Source organism: Mobula hypostoma, chromosome X1, assembly GCF_963921235.1.
Source record: "Mobula hypostoma chromosome X1, sMobHyp1.1, whole genome shotgun sequence".
Taxonomy (NCBI): domain Eukaryota; kingdom Metazoa; phylum Chordata; class Chondrichthyes; order Myliobatiformes; family Myliobatidae; genus Mobula; species Mobula hypostoma.
This window is the reverse complement of record NC_086128.1, coordinates 23,279,952-23,298,147: the sequence shown is the minus strand read 5'-3', so window position 1 is coordinate 23,298,147 and position 18,196 is coordinate 23,279,952. Positions and strand designations below refer to the sequence as shown.

The following is an 18,196-nucleotide window of genomic DNA, read 5'->3' as shown; positions in this document are numbered from 1 at the left end:
TCTGAGTCCATAGGACACTCAAAACTGCTGCGCAGGTTGACTCTGTGGTTAAGAAGGCGTGCGGTGTATTGGCCTTCGTCGATCATGGAATTGAATTTAGGAGCCAAGAGGTAATGTTGCAGCTATATAGGACCCTGGCCAGACCCCACTTGGAGTACTGTGCTCAGTTCTGGTTGCCTCACTAAAGGAAGGATGTGGAAACCATAGAAAGGGTGCAGAAGAGATTTACAAGGATGTTGCCTGCATTGGGGAACATGCCTTATGAGAATAGGTTGAGTGAACTCGGCCTTTTCTCCTTGCAGCAATGGAGGATGAGAGGTGACCTGATAGAGGTGTACAAGATGATGAGAGTTATTGATCGTGTGGATAGTCAGAGGCTTTTTCCCAGGGCTGAAATGGCTGGTATGAGGGGGCACAGTTTTAAGGTGCTTGGAAGTAGGTACAGAGGAGATGTCAGGGGTAAGTTTTTTTACGCAGAGAGTGGTGAGTGCGTGGAATGGGCTGCCAGCAATGGTGGTGGAGGCGGATACGATAGGGTCTTTTAAGAGACTCCTGGACAGGTACATGGAGCTTAGAAAAATAGAGGGCTATGGGTAATCCTAGGTAATTTCTGAAATAAGTACATGTTTGGCACAGCTCTGAAGGGCCTTTATTGTGCTGTAGGTTTTCTATGTTTCCATGTTTCTATTTCTAAGAAGGAATCTGATAAGAGAGGAGAGTGGATCGTGAAAAGAAGGGAAGGAGAAGAGGCACCAGAGGGAGATGATAGGCAAATGAGGAGAAGAGAAAGAGCAAGAGAGGAGCCAAAATGGGGAATAGAAAAAGAGAAAAGGGGTAGAGGAGAAATTACCAGAAGTTAGAGTAATTAATGTTCATGCTGTCATTTTGGAGGCTACCTGGACAGAACATGAGGTGTTGCTCCTCCAGCATGAGAGTGGCCTCATCGGGACAGTAAAGGAGGCCATGGAGTGTCAGAATGGGAATAGAGAGTGGAACAAAGACAGTTTGATGAAGGATCTTTGACCTGAGGTATTAACTCTGCATTTCTCATCACAGATGTCTGCTCAGAAGGAAGGCTGTTGAGAGGTGATAGCATTACACTCCTGCAGTGAAAAGTATTCTCCTGATTGACAACAAAGCACAGTTTAAGGGCCACATACAGAGAGTGTATTCTGCACCTTGATGACACAGCCTGTGTGATATTCTAAGATTAGCCTTCCTTCAGCAGCTGAATGAGAACTAGGCCCTCACCAACTGGTGGTCAGAAACATCTGTCCTAGCTCTCTAACCCACAACAAGAAAATTCAGACGCATTTTTTGTTTATTTGTTTTTGAAAGGCTCTGTTCCCACTGCCTATCCCTAATTGCTCTTCTTATAATGCCAACTTAGGAAGCAGTTAAGAACCAAGAACATTGCTCTATGGTCCTGAGTCACTTACAGGCTCACCCCATGTTATAGAGGTAGGAGTTACGGATACCCCTACCTATGAACAAGCTTCCATGGAAAATTCAGAAGCCCAATGTAAATACATACATTCATACCTATGAACAGAAGAACTAGCTTTCTCTCTCTCACTTTGAGTAATAGTTTTTTCTTATCAGAGTTACATACTTTTGATGCCATTCCTTACAACACTGTGGAGGTGTGGTTACCATATCAAGATATTTTTGTCTCTTTTCGAAACCTGGACAAACTCGAGTATTGGATGCCTGTAAACACGGAACCCATATGTTCCTGGACATGGCCTCTGTAGGCCAGACCAGTTAAAGGCAACAGATGGAGAAAAATTCTGAACCAGAGGAGTTTTCACAGCAGACCAAAAATTTCACTGTCACTATTACCAAGACCAGATTTTGATTCCAAACTTAAACTTGTTTCATTAGCTGTCCTTAAACTGCCTAGGTTAGAACTTGTACCCCAACCCTCACAAGATCACAATATAACCTCATTGGTCTGGAAAATAAGTCTTTTTTTTTTACTAACCTTGGAATCTTCCTGCTTTGCGTAGCTTGCTGAAGATTTCAATGAGACATTAAGAGAGTGCTTTCAAAGCAGGAAAGCTTAGAAGGAGCTGAAGACCATGTTGGATTCGAGTGTAATCCAATATATCGTTTAATCTTTCCGACTCTTGCTTGCACCTTTATATAATCACTTAAATATACATGTAATTGCTCAGTGAATTTTCCAGTAATTGTTATTGAATCAGACTATTTGTAATCATATGATGTCTTGTTATCTTTCCAATTTGAGCTAGTTTTTAGTATAAGACAACCATGACACATTTGTTCATTGTCTTTTCTCTTTTTGGTTGTTCTTATTACATTCAATAAACAGCCATAAGCAATAAGTTTTATGCCTCACTCTTGACTTCTGAAGAACCTCTGCAATGCAAGATCACCAGATCCAACCTATACTTCCCACTGGATTAGTCCAACTGTTCTTGTACAACAGGTAACATTAAAGACAGTTATCAAGGTCATCTGGACAAGAGTGTCCAGTCCCTGCAGAGAACTTCAAGCCCTGTAAAGGTGAGCACACTGAGAGCACAACTGCAAGACTCGAGCAAAATTGGCCTTTGGGTTTCTTGACATTTTGTTGAGGGTGTTAAACCCCAGCAACCAGTTTAAGGCGACACAATTGGTAATGTGGAAGGAGGTCACATGATAAAGGGTGACCAGTAAGGGTATTCTGGATTGTGAAAACTCATTTGCTACAGTTCACCATCACTGCAGGACTTGCATGTATCTAGGTCAAAGAAGCAGGCAGCTAAAATAATTGTGGACAACATCCACCCAGCAAGTTGCCTTTTCCAAAAGCTCCCTACTGGAAAACACTATAGGACTATTAAGACAAAAACTTCACTCTATTTTAAAAGTTTCTTTCCCCAGGCAGTTAATCTGATCAACCATTCTAACTAGTTCCCCACCGAACAACCACCAATTTACATTGATCCAATTTTATTCTCTACACATTTCCATCAACTCCACCGCGCCCCCCCCCCCAGATTCTACCACTCATCCATACACCAGGGGCAACTTACGACAGTCAATTAACCCCCCAAACCGCACATCTTAGGGACATTGGAAGAAACCGAGACAGGTGGGGGTGAGGGGTAAACCCATGCAGTCACAGACAAAACATGCAAACTCCACACAAAGAGCGCCCAAGGTCGGGATTGAAGCCGGGCCTTTGGATCTGTGAGGCAGCGGCTCTGCCTGCTGCGTCACTGAGTCGCCGACAACTATCGGTAGCTTTAGACGCCTGGGTACTGCATCAGTAACATTCTGGTCACTCATACCTCTGTAGAAAACGATGATACTCCTGCTGCCTCTGTTTCTTCAGCTCCTCTCGCTCTGCTTCTTTGAAGACCTGCTGAAACTGGTGGACAGAAACCTGATGGAAGAGCTGCCTGGTGAACGGCAGCTTTAGCACAGGTTCCTCCTTATCGCAACTACAGTCATTCTTTGGAAGCAGCCTAATGAGAAAAAGAGATTTGCGTTGTCAGCACTCACCACCCACTGATAAATGGGGTAACCCATCGGTCCAAAGTGCGACTTGATACCTCAACATTCCAAAGTGTGATATCCCGTGATTTGAATGTGCAATACGTTTCATATACAATAACATAACATTTTGAGTGACCTTATTTGACTTGCATTGCTTAAGGCACCAAATATCTGAACATGTTTGCTCTGCATCCAGTTTGGGTATACAGTATACCTCTCCTTAGAACTTATTGTAAGAAGTTGATGTTTATTCTAATTACTCCTGCTGATCCAATGAAAAATATTCGACTTTTGTCAATGAGACAAATACTTCCTCTCTTGAAATGCCACACGGGATCTCAGTGCTTCGAGACAGACAGCCTTCAAAGTGAAATTTGCCATGGCCACCAATTTGACCCTTACTTCCCTTCCATCAGTAAGCCTCCTTGTTTTCTGAGCAATTAATGCCTTGAAGTACAGATTTAGTGAGCCAACAATGACATTAAGCAGCTTTGTATTTAGTGATGGACTTGATTCTGAAGTCAATTAAAATCGTCCCTACAATGAGCAGAAGCCAATGATATAGCATGATCATTGCTTCAAGGAAATCAGCATTCACTCCATCTGCCCATCACCCACACACTCCTGCCCCTGGGTCCCCTCCCCACCACTGTTCCCATCTGCCCTCCCCATCTCCCTGATTATGTCCCATGCTCCACCTTCCTCTCTGATCAGACCCACCATCACTATCTCCACTCTCCCCTTCTCCATCAGTCTATTACCTGCCTCACCTGGATCCACCCATCACCTGCCAGCTCTTGCTTCACTCTCTCATCACTTTATACTTGCCATTTCCCCTCCATATTTTCAGTCCTGATTTTCCCAAAATGTCAACTATCACCTGCCAGATCTTGCTCCATCCCACCCCCTCACCTACTTATACTGTCTATCTCCCCTCTTTCTTTCCAGTAAAGATGAAGGGTCTCGACCCATAACATCAACTTTCCATTCCCCTCCACAGATCCTGCCTGACCTGCTGAATTCATAGAAACATAGAAATCTACAGCACATTACAGGCCCTTTGGCCCACAAAGTTGTGCTGACCATGTAACCTACTCTAGAAGCTGCCTAGAATTTCCCTACCGCATAGCCCACTATTTTTCTAAGCTCCATGTACCTATCTAAAAGTCCCTTAAAAAACCCTTTTGTATCAACTTCCACCACCTTCGCTAGCAGTGCATTCCACATACCCACCACTCTCTATGTGAAAAACTTACCTCTGCCATCCCCCTTGTATCTAGTTCCAAGCACCTTAAAACTATGCCTCCTCATGTTAGCCATTTCAGCCCTGGGAAAAAGCCTCTGGCTATCCACAATATCAGTGCCTCTCATCATTTTATACACCTCTATCAGGTCACTTCCCATCCTCCGTCGCTCCAAGGAGAGAAGGCCAAGCTCACCCAACCTATTCTCATAAGGCATGCTCTCCAATCCAAGCAACATCCTTGTAAATCTCCTCTGCACTCTCTCTATAGTATCCACATCCTTCCTGTAGTGAGGTGACCTGAACTGAGCACAGTACTCCAAGTGGGGTCTGACCAAGGTCTTATATAACATTACCTCACGGCTCTTGAACTTAATCCCACGGTTGATAAAGGCCAGCACACCATGCACCTTCTTAACAACTCTGAGAACCTGCGCAGCAGCTTTGGGTGTCCTACAAACATGGACCCCAAGATCTCGCTGATCCTCCAGAGTCTGCCAAGAGTCTTACCATTACTATTATATTCTGTATTCAAATTTGACCTACCAAAATGAACCACTTCACACTTATCTGGGTTGAACTCCATATGCCACTTCTCAGCCCAGTTCTACATCTTATTGATGTCCCGCTGTAACCTCTGTCAACCCTCCAGACTATCCACAACACCTCCAACATTTGTGTCATCAGCAGAATTACTAACACACCCTTCTACTTACTCATCCAGGTCATTTATAAAAATCACAAAGAGAAGGGGTCCCAGGACAGATCCCTGAGGCACAGCACTGGTCACCGACCTCCATGCAGAATATGAACCGTCTACAACCACACTTTGCTTTCTCTGGGAAAGCCAATTCTAGATCCACAAAGCAAGGTCTCCTTGGATCCCATGCCTCCTTACTTTCTGAATGGGCCTCGCATGGGGAACCTTATCAAATGCCTTACTGAAATTGATATACACTACATCCACTGCTCTACCTTCATCAATGTGTTTCGTTACATCCTCAAAGAATTCAATCAGATTCATAAGGCATGACCTGCCCTTGACAAAGCCAAGCTGACTATCCCTAATCAGATTATGTCTCTCCAAACGCTCATAAATCCTGTCTCTCAGGATCTTCTCCAACAACTTGCCCACCACTAAAGTAAGACTCACTGGTCTATAATTTCCTGGGTTATTCCTACTCCTGCTCTTGAACAACGTTTGCAAATTTCCAATCCTCTGGTACTTCTCCCGTCCCTATTGATGATGCAAAGATCATCACCAGTGGCTCATCAATCTCTTCCTTCGCTTCCCACAGTATCTTGTTGGGTCGCGGCGACTCATCTAACTTAATGCCTTTCAAAAGCTTCAGCACATCCTCTTTCTTAATGTCTATACACTCAAGTGTTTCAGTCTGCAGTAAGTCATCCCCACAATTGCCAAGGTCCTTTTCACTGATGAATATTGAAGCAAAGTATTCATTAAGTACCTCCGCTACCTCCTCCGGCTCCATGCACATATTTCCACTATGTCACGTGACTGGCAACAATAAATATAGAATTGAATTGAGTCAGGTTTTATAAAAACAATCAAACATTTATTCAACCCTGCTCAATATATAAAAAAAAATAAACAAACTAAATTCTTAACCGGAAGTTAACTGCTATGTGGCCACTTAACAAACCGTCACTCAGTACTAGTTCTTAAAGCGATAAATACAAAGACAGTTCTTAAAGCGGTAAATTCAAACACAGTTCTTAGAATGGTAAATTCAAAAGTCCAAAAGATTTATACAGTCAATTAGGAGAGACTTTCCTGAAGTAAAGAATTCCTCGAAGACACGACGTCACGCAAATCCCAGCCGGATCCTGCCTTGTCAGCAGGATTCACGACGACAGAAATAAAACGGTTTAAAGGCACTGACTTTTCACTCTGGTTATTAGATCCCGAACAGCCTTTTCTGCCACCTTTAGCAGAGGCCATCTCATGCAGATCACTCTTTCTTGAACAAATTCAATAATGGCCGATCCTTTCAACCGTTGAACGACTCCTTCAGGTTCCCGTCTTCACTCTCCAATACTACTGAAAAGATACATCAACAAACCTGGCAGTGATTGACTAAACTGCTGACCCAACATTGTTGTACCTTACAATAGAACGTAAAACTCCGTTTTACATTGAAGCTGCGTCATAAAGCAAATATGCAGCAGAGCGGAGTCTCTGGCTAACATTCTAACTGGAAAACTAAACTGTGTCACCCCAGGGGTCTACACTTATATACCTGGTGAGAGCAGGTCATCATGTGACCTCATATCGGTGGGAAAATTACATCAGGTGACCTCCAAAAGACCATTACATCATCCTCATAAGACAGTCACAAGATATCCACGAGGTATGTAACAACTATTGCTCCTGATTGGTCCTATTCTCACATGGCTCAGCCTCTTGCTCTTCACATACTCATGGAATGCCTCAGGGTTTTCCTTAATCCTGCTCGCCAAGGCCTTCTCATGGCCCCTTCTAGCTCTCCCAATTTCATTCTTGAGCTCTTTCCTGGCACCCTTGTAATTTTCTAGAGCTCTAACAGTACCTAGTTTCTTGAATCTTTCAAAGCTTTCTTTTCCTCTTCACTAGATTAACCGTGGTTCTTTAACCCTACCATCCTTTCTGTGCCTCAATGAAACAGACCTATGCAGAACGCCATGCAAATGTCTCCTGAACATCTGCCATATTTCTGCTGGGCATTTCCCTGAGAACATCTGCTCCCAATTTATGCTTCCAAGTTCCTGCCCCATAGTTTCATATTTCCCCTTACCACAATTAAATGCTTTCCCAATTGCCTGCTCCAATCCCTCTCCAGCGCATGGTAAAGGAGATAGAGTTGTGATCACTACCTCCAAAATGCTCTCCCACTGAGAGATCTGACACCTGACCAGGTTCATTTCCCAATACCAGATCAAGTGCAGCCTCTCCTCCAGTTGGCTTATCTACATATTGTGTCAGGAAATCTCCACCCCATCTAAAACCCTTGCTCTAAGGAGATGCCAGTCAATATTAGGAAAGTTAAAATCACCCATCACGACAACTCTATTATTATTGCACTGTTCCAGAATCTGCCTCCCCATCTGCCCCTCGATGTCTTTATTACTACTGAGGGGTCTATAAAAAACACCCAGTAGAGTTATTGTCTGTTTCTGACTTCCACCCACAGAGACTCTGTAGACAATCCCTCCACGACTTCCTCCTTTTCTGCAGCCGTGACACTATCTCTGATCAGCAGTGCCACACCCCCACCTCTTTTGCCTCCCTCCCTGTCCTTTTTGAAACATCTCAAGCCCGGCACACTCAGCAGCCATTCCTGCCCCTGAGACATCCAAGGTTCTGTAATGGCCACAATACCATAGTTCCACGTATTGATCCATGCTCTAAGTTCATCCGCTTTGCTCATGATACTCCTTACATTAAAATAGGCACATCTCAAACTATCTGGCTGAGTGCGTATTTGCTCAGTCATCTGCCTATCCTTCCTCATAAACTCCCTACAAGCTGTCACTACTTGTGCGCCAACCACCCCATCCTCTACCTCTTCACTTCGATTCCTACCCCATTGCAAATCTAGTTTAAACCCTCCCCAACAGCATTAGCAAACCTCCCTCCCAGGATATTGGTTCCCCTCCAGTTCAGGTGCCATCTGTCCCTCTTGTACAGGTCACCCCTTCCCCAGAAAACATTCCAATGATCCAAGAACTTGAAATCCTGCCCCCTGAACCATCTCCTCAGCCAATCATTCATCCGCGCTATATTCCTGTTCTGATCTTCACTAGCTCGTGGCACTGGAAGTAATCCGGAGATTACCACCTTGGAGGTCCTGCTCTTCAGCCTTTCTTCCTAACTCCCTAAACTTACTGAACAGGACCTCTACCCCTCTCCTGCCTATGTCATTGGTACGAACATGTACCACGACCTCTGGCTGCTCACCCTCCCCTTCAAGAATATTCTGCAACTGGACCATAGAATCCGGGAGGCAACACACTATCCTGGCATCTCTTTTGCTACCACAGAATCTCCTATCTGTCTCCCTAACTATCAAGTCCCCTATGACTATTGCTCCACCTAACTTCACCCTTCCCTTCTGAGGCTCAGAGCCGACCACAATGCTATTGGTCTGGCTGCTGCTGCCTTGCCAAGATAGGTCATCTCCCACAACAGTATCCAAGTATATCCAATTACACCCATGATTGTGTAGCCAAGTTTCCATCAAACTCAATACATGTATATAAGTTTGCTGATGACACAACAATTGTAGGCCATATCTCGGGTAATGATGAGTTTGAGTACAGAGAGGAAATTAAGAACCTGGTGGCATGGTGTGAAGACAATAACCCATCCCTCAACGTCGGCAAGACGAAGGAATTGGTTGTTGACTTCAGAAGGAGTAGTGGACCGCACAACCCAATTTACATCGGTGGTGCGCAAGTGGAACAGGTCAAAAACTTTAAGTTCCTCAGGGTCAATATCACAAATGACCTAACTTGGTTCAACCAAGCAGAGTCCACTGCCGAGAAGGCCCACCAGTGCCTTTACTTCCTGAGAAAACTAAGGAAATTTGGCCTGTCCCCTAAAACCCTTACTATTTTTTATAGATGCATCGTAGAAAGCATTCTTCTAGGGTGCATCACAACCTGGTATGGAAGTTATCCAGTCCAAGACCGAAAGAAGCTGCAGAAGATCGTGAACACGGCGCAGCACATCACACAAACCAATCTCCCATCCGTGGACTCACTTCACACCGCACGCTGTCGGAGCAGTGCTGCCAGGATAATCAAGGACACGACCCACCCAGCCAACACACTTTTCGTCCCTCTTCCTTCCGGGAGAAGGTTCAGGAGTTTGAAGACTCGTATGGCCAGATTTGGGAACAGCTTCTTTCCAACTGTGATAAGACTGCTGAACGGATCCTGACCCGGATCTGGGCCATACCCTCCAAATATCCAGACCTGCCTCTCGATTTTTTTGCACTACCTTACTTTCCATTTTTCTATTTTCTATTTATGATTGATAATTTAAATTTTTAATATTTACTAATTTTTACTATTTTAATAGTTCTAAATATTTAATATTTGTAATCCAGGGAGTGTGAAGCGCAGAATCAAATATCGCTGTGATGATTGTACGTTCTAGTACCAATTGTTTGGTGACAATAAAGTATAAAGCATAAAAGTATAAAAGTAGGGTATACCTGTTGCTGAGGGGAATAGCCACAGGGGGACCCTGCACTGACTTCTTTCTCCCTTTATCTCTCTCAGTGTTCACCCATCTACTCCCTGAATTCTGCACTCTGGGTGTAACCACCTACTACAGACATTTACAACACACGCTGCATCCGTAAAGCCAACAGCATTGTGAAGGACCCCACGCACCCCTCATACAAACTCTTCTCCCTCCTGCCATCTGGCAAAAGGTACTGAAGCATTCGGGCTCTCACGACCACACTGTGCAACAGTTTCTTCCCCCAAGCCATCAGACTCCATAATACCCAGAGTCTGGACTGACATCTACATCATTTATTATTATATTGTAATTTGTGTTGGTGTTGGCGTGTGGCCAAGTGGTTAAGGTGTTCGTCTAGTGATTTGAAGGTCACTAGTTCGAGCCTTGGCTGAGGCAGCGTGTGTGTCCTTGAGCAAGGTACTTAACCACACGTTGCTCTGTGACGACACTGGTGCCAAGCTGTATGGGTCCTAATGCCCTTCCCTTGGACAACATCAGTGGCGTGGAGAGGGGAGACTTGCAGCATGGGCAACTGCTGGTCTTCCATACAACCTTGCCCAGGCCTGCGCCCTGGAAACTTTCCAAGGTGCAACTCCATGGTCTCATGAGACTAATGGATGCCTATATATTGTAATTTATCCTCTACTGTGCCCATTGTCTTGTTTATTATTTATTGTACTGCCCTGCACTGTTTTTTGCACTTTATATAATCCTGTGTAGGTCTGTAGTCTAGTGTGGTTTTGTGTTGTCTTACATAGTCTAGTGTAGCCTTCTGTTGTCTCACTTAGTCTAGTGTAGTTTTGTGTTGTTTCATGTAGCACCAGGGTCCTGGAGGAACGTTGTTTCGATTTTACTGTGTACTGTACCAGCAGTTTATGGTCAAAATGACAATAAAAATCTACTTGACTTGACTTGAAAAGTCATATCTATCAATTGCTCTGCCTCCCGGATGATCCTAAGTTCATCCACCTCCAGCTCCCTAATACAGTCTTCCATGAGCTGGAGTTGGCTGCACTTCCCACAGGTGTTAGTCATCCCGGAGACCATCAGGTTCCATGAATCCCCACATCCTACAGGAAGAGCATTCCACTGCCATATCTGCCATTCTGCCTGCACTGCACAATGGACAACCAAGACCAGATCCTCTAACCTGTTTCTTTGGCCTCAGCCCTTTTCTCACTGAAGCCTCTTGAGTCAAAGCCTGACGCTTCTACTCTCACCAGTGCCCTACTCCCAATAATGGCCGCCCCGCTTACCCCTTCTGCTCCCGACGCTGATTGGACCTCTGGAAATGTCCGATTGCCCACGAGGCCCTCCTTTTGCGAGTAGCTTCTTCGAAGTGTTCTGCTCCCAACGCTGACTGGACCTCTCAAATTCCTCCAGTAATGTGTTTTCTTTTGCTCAATATCCCAGCATCCGCAGTTTTCTGTATCTCAACACCTCTTTCCTGCAGCAGACAATGTATCCTGGAGCATATTTATCACCTCAGTCTATACCCAGTCCTTTAGACAACTGATCCCATTCCCAGTGAGTTATCCACCTCCTCGTTGAAGGAATTACTCATAAAATGCCTTATTTGTGGCTTATCCCACCGACCTACAATTGGAATTACAGAGAGGGATCATCTTAACTTTCAGCAACCATAGGAAAGGAGACCTGGTGCAGCAACAGTCTATTCTACACATCTCTCCATTTTTATCTCCACTGACATTAATTGGCCACAGCTAAAAATGATCCCCTTGTTATAAATCTGTGAGTTTATGTGCCACTTTCACTCGCTTATCTTTGCAATGAAACCAGTTACCACCAGTCACCACCAGCACCAGTTATTAAGTCTGAATTAGAATCAGAATCAGGTTTAATATCACTGGCATATGTCGCAAAATTTGTTGTTTTGCAGCAGCAGTAGTACAATGCAATATATAATAATAAAAACTGTAAATTATAGTAAATATATTATATACAATTACAATATATATTTTATATATTAAAGGTTAACTTAAATAACTATTGTGGGCATGTGGCCAAGTGGTTAAGGCATTGGACTAGCGACCTGAAGGTCGTGAGTTCGAGCCCCAGCCGAGGCAGCATGTTGTGTCCTTGAGCAATGCACTTAATCACACATTGCTCTGTGACAACACTGGTGCCAAGCTATATGGGTCCTAATGCCCTTCCTTTGGACAACATTGGTGTCGTGGAGAGGGGAGACTTGCAGCATGGGCAACTGCTGGTATTCCATACAACATTGCCCAGGCCTGCGCCCTGGAGAGTGAAGACTTTCCAGGTGCAGATCCATGGTCTCACAAGACTAACGGATGCCTTTAAATAATTATTGCAAAAAGACAGATAAAAAGTAGTGAGGTAGTGTTCATGGGTTCAGTGTCCTTTCAGAAATCAGATGGCAGAGGGGAAATTGTTCCAGAATTGGTGAATGTGTGCCTTCAGGCTCGTGTATCTCTTTCCTGATGGTAGCAATGAGAAGAGGGCATGTCCTAGGTGATGCAGCTACTTAATAGTAGATGCCTCCTTTTTGAGGCATCACTCCTTGAAGATGCCTCCTGGATGCTGAGAAGGCTAGCGGCCATGATGGAGCTGACTGAGTTTGCAACTTTCTGCAGCTTATTTTAATCCTGCGCAGTAGCAACCCGCCCCCCCCCCCCATACCAGTTGGTGATGCAACCAGTTAGAAGGATCTCCATGGTACATCTATAGAAATTTGCTAGTGTCTTTGGTGACATACCAAATCTCTCCTAACTCCGAATGAAATCTAGCCACTGTCATGCCTTCTTTGTAACAGCATCAATATGTCGGGCTCAGGATAGATTCTCCGAGATGTTGACACCCAGGAATTTGAAGTTGCTTACCTAAACTTGACATAACTTGACAAGCAATGAACCTTCCCAGATCTGATTGGATCAGATTAACCCCTTCTCTGAACCTTCAAGCTCAAAGGGGAAACTAATTCTTGCAGCGATTTCAATTGTAAAAGGCAAGGATGATTTTTATTAAACTCACATCTAAGGGCAGTGACAGAGCAGAATTATTAGAGAGTCACAGTGAAACTGAAGGGAAATAGGCCCTTCAACCCACTGAGACTATACTAAACATCAAGCATCATCTGTAGTAATCCCATTCTCTTCTCCCCACATTCCTGTTAACTTTTAACCCACCAACCCACATGCTTTTAGGGTATGGGAGGAATCTGGGGCTCCCTGGGGGGAATCCACATGAACAAAGAGTGAACATGCAAACTCCACACGGACAGCACCCGAGGTCAGGATTGAACCCAGTTCTCTGGAACTGTGAGGCAGTGGCTCTATCCGCTATACTACTGTGCCACCTATCTGTTAGTATTGCTGGTAAACACAAGAATGAAAGAAAGTAGCAGCAGGATGAGGCCACTCAGCCCCTCAAACCTGCCCCACCATTCAATATGATCATAGCTCATCTGCCCCAGGCCTTATCTCCTCTTCTGTACCCATCTACTTCTTTCAAAAATGTATCCCTTCCCCCACATGCTACCAATGAAGCTTTAAGTGCTCCAGAGTTTGACTCCTTAAAGGTACATTACAATGGCCACTGGATCAGTAGCGAGACTTACCCAGCCACAATTTCTTTCACCTTGAAGGAAATGTGGGCATATTTGTCAGAGGGCTCCCAAAGTCTGTGTTCCAGAAGGTTCTCTGAAATACTGGGAATTCGGTACTTCACATCCACAACGTGGTAAGGTTTCAGCAGCCAGAGACAAAGGAAGAAAATTCCCAGGGGCAATGTCACCAGCAAAAGGCAGCAAAGAGGCTTCTTGACCGGACGCATGCTAGAGGCAAGCAGAGACAAGAGTCAATTTTTACAACACTGTTTCTAAAGATATTTTGAAGAAGCCGCTTATTAAATCAGGTGTGCCAATAATTAAATTTTATACAGCAATGTCAACAGTCCACAATTAAATTCTATTAATTAAATTCATGTGCTGTAGGTTTTAGAGGAAAAATGAGCAGCATTCTGTTTGTGACTGGTAGCCATCTTGGCCTGGTGAACAGAACTAGCCAGAGCAAAGAGACTGCAGCTCAATTGCTGCATATTCTCACTTTAGATGCAAGAAATGCAGCAAAATTGGGTAAGTCACCTGTCACTCCTCATTATTTTGGGCACCAAACATGCCCTGGTGTCAAATCTTGTTAGCTGAGCCTCTCCAAAGAAGTAAGAGATACAAAGCCAAGTAGGAATGGAACTGGTAATTGCACATTGATGCAATGACAAAAAAGGTATGCCACCAGCTATACTTCATTAGGAGTTTGAGGAGATTTGGTATCTCACTAAAGACTTTCAAAAATGTCCACAGGTGTACCGTGGAGAGCATCTGAAGTGATTGCATCACTATCTGGCATGAAGGGGCCATTGCACAGGATCAGAAAAAAGAGCAGAGAGTTGTAAACTCAGCCAGCTCCATCATCAGTATGATCTTTCCCAACATTGAGGACATCTTCAAAGGGCGATGTCTTAAAAATTCCATTATTGAAGACCCCCACTACCCAGCACATGTCCTCTTCTCTTTGCTAAAAGCCTGAAGACACACGCAACATTTTAGACCATAAGAGATAGGAGCAGAATTAGGCCATTGGCCCCTCAAGACTGCTCAACCATTTGACCATAGCTGATCCATTTTCCCTCTCACACCTGTTCTCCTGTCTTCTCCCCATAACCTTTCATGCCGTAACTAATCAAGAACCTATCAACCTCTGCCTTAAATACACCCAATGACCTGGCCTCCGCATCTATCTGTGGCAAAGAATTCCACAGATTTACCACCCTCTAGCTAAAGAAATTCCTCCTCATCTCCATTCTAAATGGACATCCCTATTCTGAGGCTATGCCTTCTGGTCCTAGACTTCCCCACCATAGGAAACATCCTCTCCACAACCACTCTATCCAGGCTTTTCAATAAGTTTCTATGAGATCCCACCTGCTCATTCTTCTAAACTCCAGCGAGTGCGAGCCCAGAACCATCAAACACTCCCCATATGTTAACCCTTTCATTCCCAGAATTATTCTCATGAACCTCCTCTGGACCCTCTCCAATGACAGCACATCCTTTCTTAGATAACGGGTCAAAAACTGCTCACAATACTCCAAGTAATGCCTCACCAGAACCTTATAAAGCCTCAGCATCACATCCTTGCTTTTATATTCTTGTTCTCTCAAAACAAATGCGAATATTGCATTTTTCTTTCTCATCACCGACTCAACCTGCAAGTTAACCTTTAACGAATCCTGCATGAGGACTCCCAAGTCCCATTGCAACTTGGCTTTTGAATTTTCTGCCCGTTTTGGGGCAGAATTGAGGCCCATTTACCTAAACAGAGTGAGGTTTGATTGATCTAAGTGCCAGGCTGCTTTGGAAAGGTCGATTACGGGTTGAAACGTGATGCTGGGGTCCAGGCCCAGAGCATATCAATGTAACAGGGCCCAGGTTCTAGTGCGAAAAATGACCTGAATTTGGACAATTTACATACCAGACCAGACGGACTGAAAAGGCAGGGTGTCAGGACAAGGAGCGAAGGTGGGGCCAGTTCTCGGCTCTGCGCTGAACTGAGGTCTGCTCCAGCTGCTGCACGTTTCCTGTCTATTGACTCACTTTTGCTCTGAACGCTATTTACTTACTTTTATTGTTTGCACAATTTGTTTTCTTTTTCTATCTCTTCTTATTGAGTGTTTGACAGTCTTTTTTAAAATGGGTTCTTTGGGGTTTCTTTGTTTTGTGGCTGCATTTCAGGAGATGAATCTTAAGGTTCTATAATGTATACATACTTTGATAATAAACGTATTTTGAACTTTGAACTTATTGCCTTCACAATCTCTTCAGCTCCAGATGGTCTAGGCCATCTGGTCAAGCGACTTATCACCGTTCAGACCTTTCGGCTTCCCAAGCATCTTCTGTCTAGTAATAGCAATGGCACTCACTTCTGCCCCCGGCACTCTCGAAATTGCAGCGTACTGCTAGTGTCTTCCAGTGAAGTTGGATGCAAAATATTTATTTAGTTTGTCCACCATTTCCTTGTCCCCCATTACTACCTCTCCAGTGTCATTTTCCAGCAGTCCGATTATCTACTCTCACCTCTCTTTTATGCTTTATTTATCTATTATTATTACTATCCCGAGTACGTAAGGCATTGACTCGCAGCAGTTTGGTGTTCCGAGCACCGGCCAACCAGCGATTGGAAGAATGAGAAGATGTAGTCAGTGGTGAATTTTTGTTTATTTTCTGATCCTTAGGCTTCTTTTAGGAGTCAGTAGACAAGCGGTCTTAATTCTAACGATGGTTTATTTTAGAGCACAAACAAACATACAAGTACTAAGCAAATTAGAAGAAGAGTTAAGAAATGATGCTAAGAGGTACAGTGCCTATAAAAAGTATTCACCCACCTTGGAAGTTTTCGTGTTTTATTGTTTGACAACATTGAATCACAGTGGATTTAATTTGGCTTTTTTTTGACACTGTTCAACAGAAAATGACTCATTCGTGTCAAAGTGAAAACAGATCTCTATAAAGTGACCTAAATTAATTGCAAATATAAAACACAAAATAATTGATTGCACAAGTATTCACTTCCTTTAATATGACACACCAAATCATCACTGGTGCAGCCAGCTGGTTTTAGAAGTCACACAATTAGTTAAATGGTGATCTGTTTTTGGAGACCTGTGGGCAATCAAGGTGTTTCAATTGACTGTAGCAAAAATACACCTATATCTGGAAGGTCCAACTGCTGGTGAGTCAGTGTCCTGGCAAAAACTACAGCATGAAGGCAAAAGAACACTCCAAGCAACTCTGCGAAAAGGTTATTAAAAAGCACGTCAGGAGATAGATACAAGAAAATTTCCAAGTCACTGAATATCCTTTTGAGTACAGTTAAGTCAATCCTCAGGAAATGAAAAGTATATGACACAGCTGTAAATCTGCCTAGAGCAGGCCGTCCTCAAAAACTGAGTGACCGTGCAAGAAGGGGACTAGTGAGGGAGGAGACTCGGAGATCTATGACAACTCTGGAGGAGTTACAAGGTTCAATGCCTGAGATGGGAGAGGCTGCGCATACAACAGCTGTTGCCCGGGTGCTTCACCAGTTACAGCTTTATGGGAGAGTGGCAGAGAGAAAGCCACTGTTGAAAAAAACTTAAATGAAATCTTGGCTAGAGTTTGTCAGAAGGCACATGGGAGACTGAACTCAGCTGGAAGACGGTTCTATGGTCTGATGAAACCAAGATTGAGCTTTTTGACCATCAGACTAAACACTGCACATCATCAAAAACACACTTTCCCTACCATGAAGCATGATAGTGGCTGCACCATGCTGCGGGGATGCTTCACTGCAACAGGCGCTGGAAGGCTTGTGAAGGTAGAGGGTAAAATGAGTGCAGCAAAATACAGGGAAATCCTGGAGGAAAACCTGATGCAGTCTGCAAGAGAACTGACTTGGGAGAAGATTTGTTTTCCCGCAAAACAATGACCCCAAGCATAAAGCCAAAGCTACACAGGAATGGCTTAAAAACAACAAAGTTAATGTCCTGGAGTGGCCAAGCCAGAGTCCCAACCTCAATCCAATTGAGAATTTCTGGCTGGACTTGAAAAGGGGTCTTCACTTTCAATCCCCATGCAATCTGACAGAGTTTGAGCAGATTTGTGAAGAAGAATGGAGAAAAATTGCAGTGTCCAGATGTGCAAAGCTGATAGAGATCTATCCACAGAGACTCAAGGCTGTAATTGCTGCCAAAGGTTCTCCTACTAAATATTGACTTGAAGGGGGTGAGTTATTATGCAATCAATTATTTTGTGTTTATTAATTTTGTAGAAATTTCTTTTCACTTTGACACCAAAGAGCTTTTTTCTGTTGATCAGTGTCAAAAAGCCAAATTAAATCCACTGTGATTCAATATTGTAAAAGAATAAAACATTAAAACTTCTGGGGAATAAAAATGGCACCTCCGAAAAATTCATCACTTTTATCGTTGAGATAAGAAAATCCTTATCTAGAAATAAACTAGCTAATAGGCCACATAATTAAAACAATTAGATCACGTGGGTAATATGCTAATATTTAGCCGATGGAAAATGAGAAAGGTGATAAACTGTTAATTTAACTGCTGAACCATTTTATGCCACTAAGTGGGAACGAACCATCACATACTGTGAAAAATAC

The 18,196-nt window shown here is 43.7% G+C and overlaps 1 protein-coding gene across 4 annotated transcripts in view; it reads right to left on the bottom strand.

The window, feature by feature from the left end:
* Positions 1-18,196, bottom strand: part of b4galnt1b (beta-1,4-N-acetyl-galactosaminyl transferase 1b) — a 120,340-nt gene that overhangs the window by 62,225 nt on the left and 39,919 nt on the right. For 3 of the 4 annotated variants that reach the window (XM_063037321.1, XM_063037323.1, XM_063037322.1), the window contains exons 2-3: positions 13,603-13,818; positions 3,300-3,476 (exon numbers count right to left, since the gene is read on the bottom strand). In XM_063037321.1, the coding sequence (XP_062893391.1) occupies positions 3,300-3,476; positions 13,603-13,818 (393 nt within the window). The remainder of the gene's footprint in view (positions 1-3,299; positions 3,477-13,602; positions 13,819-18,196) is intronic. The other variant, XM_063037324.1, reaches the window with a different exon arrangement.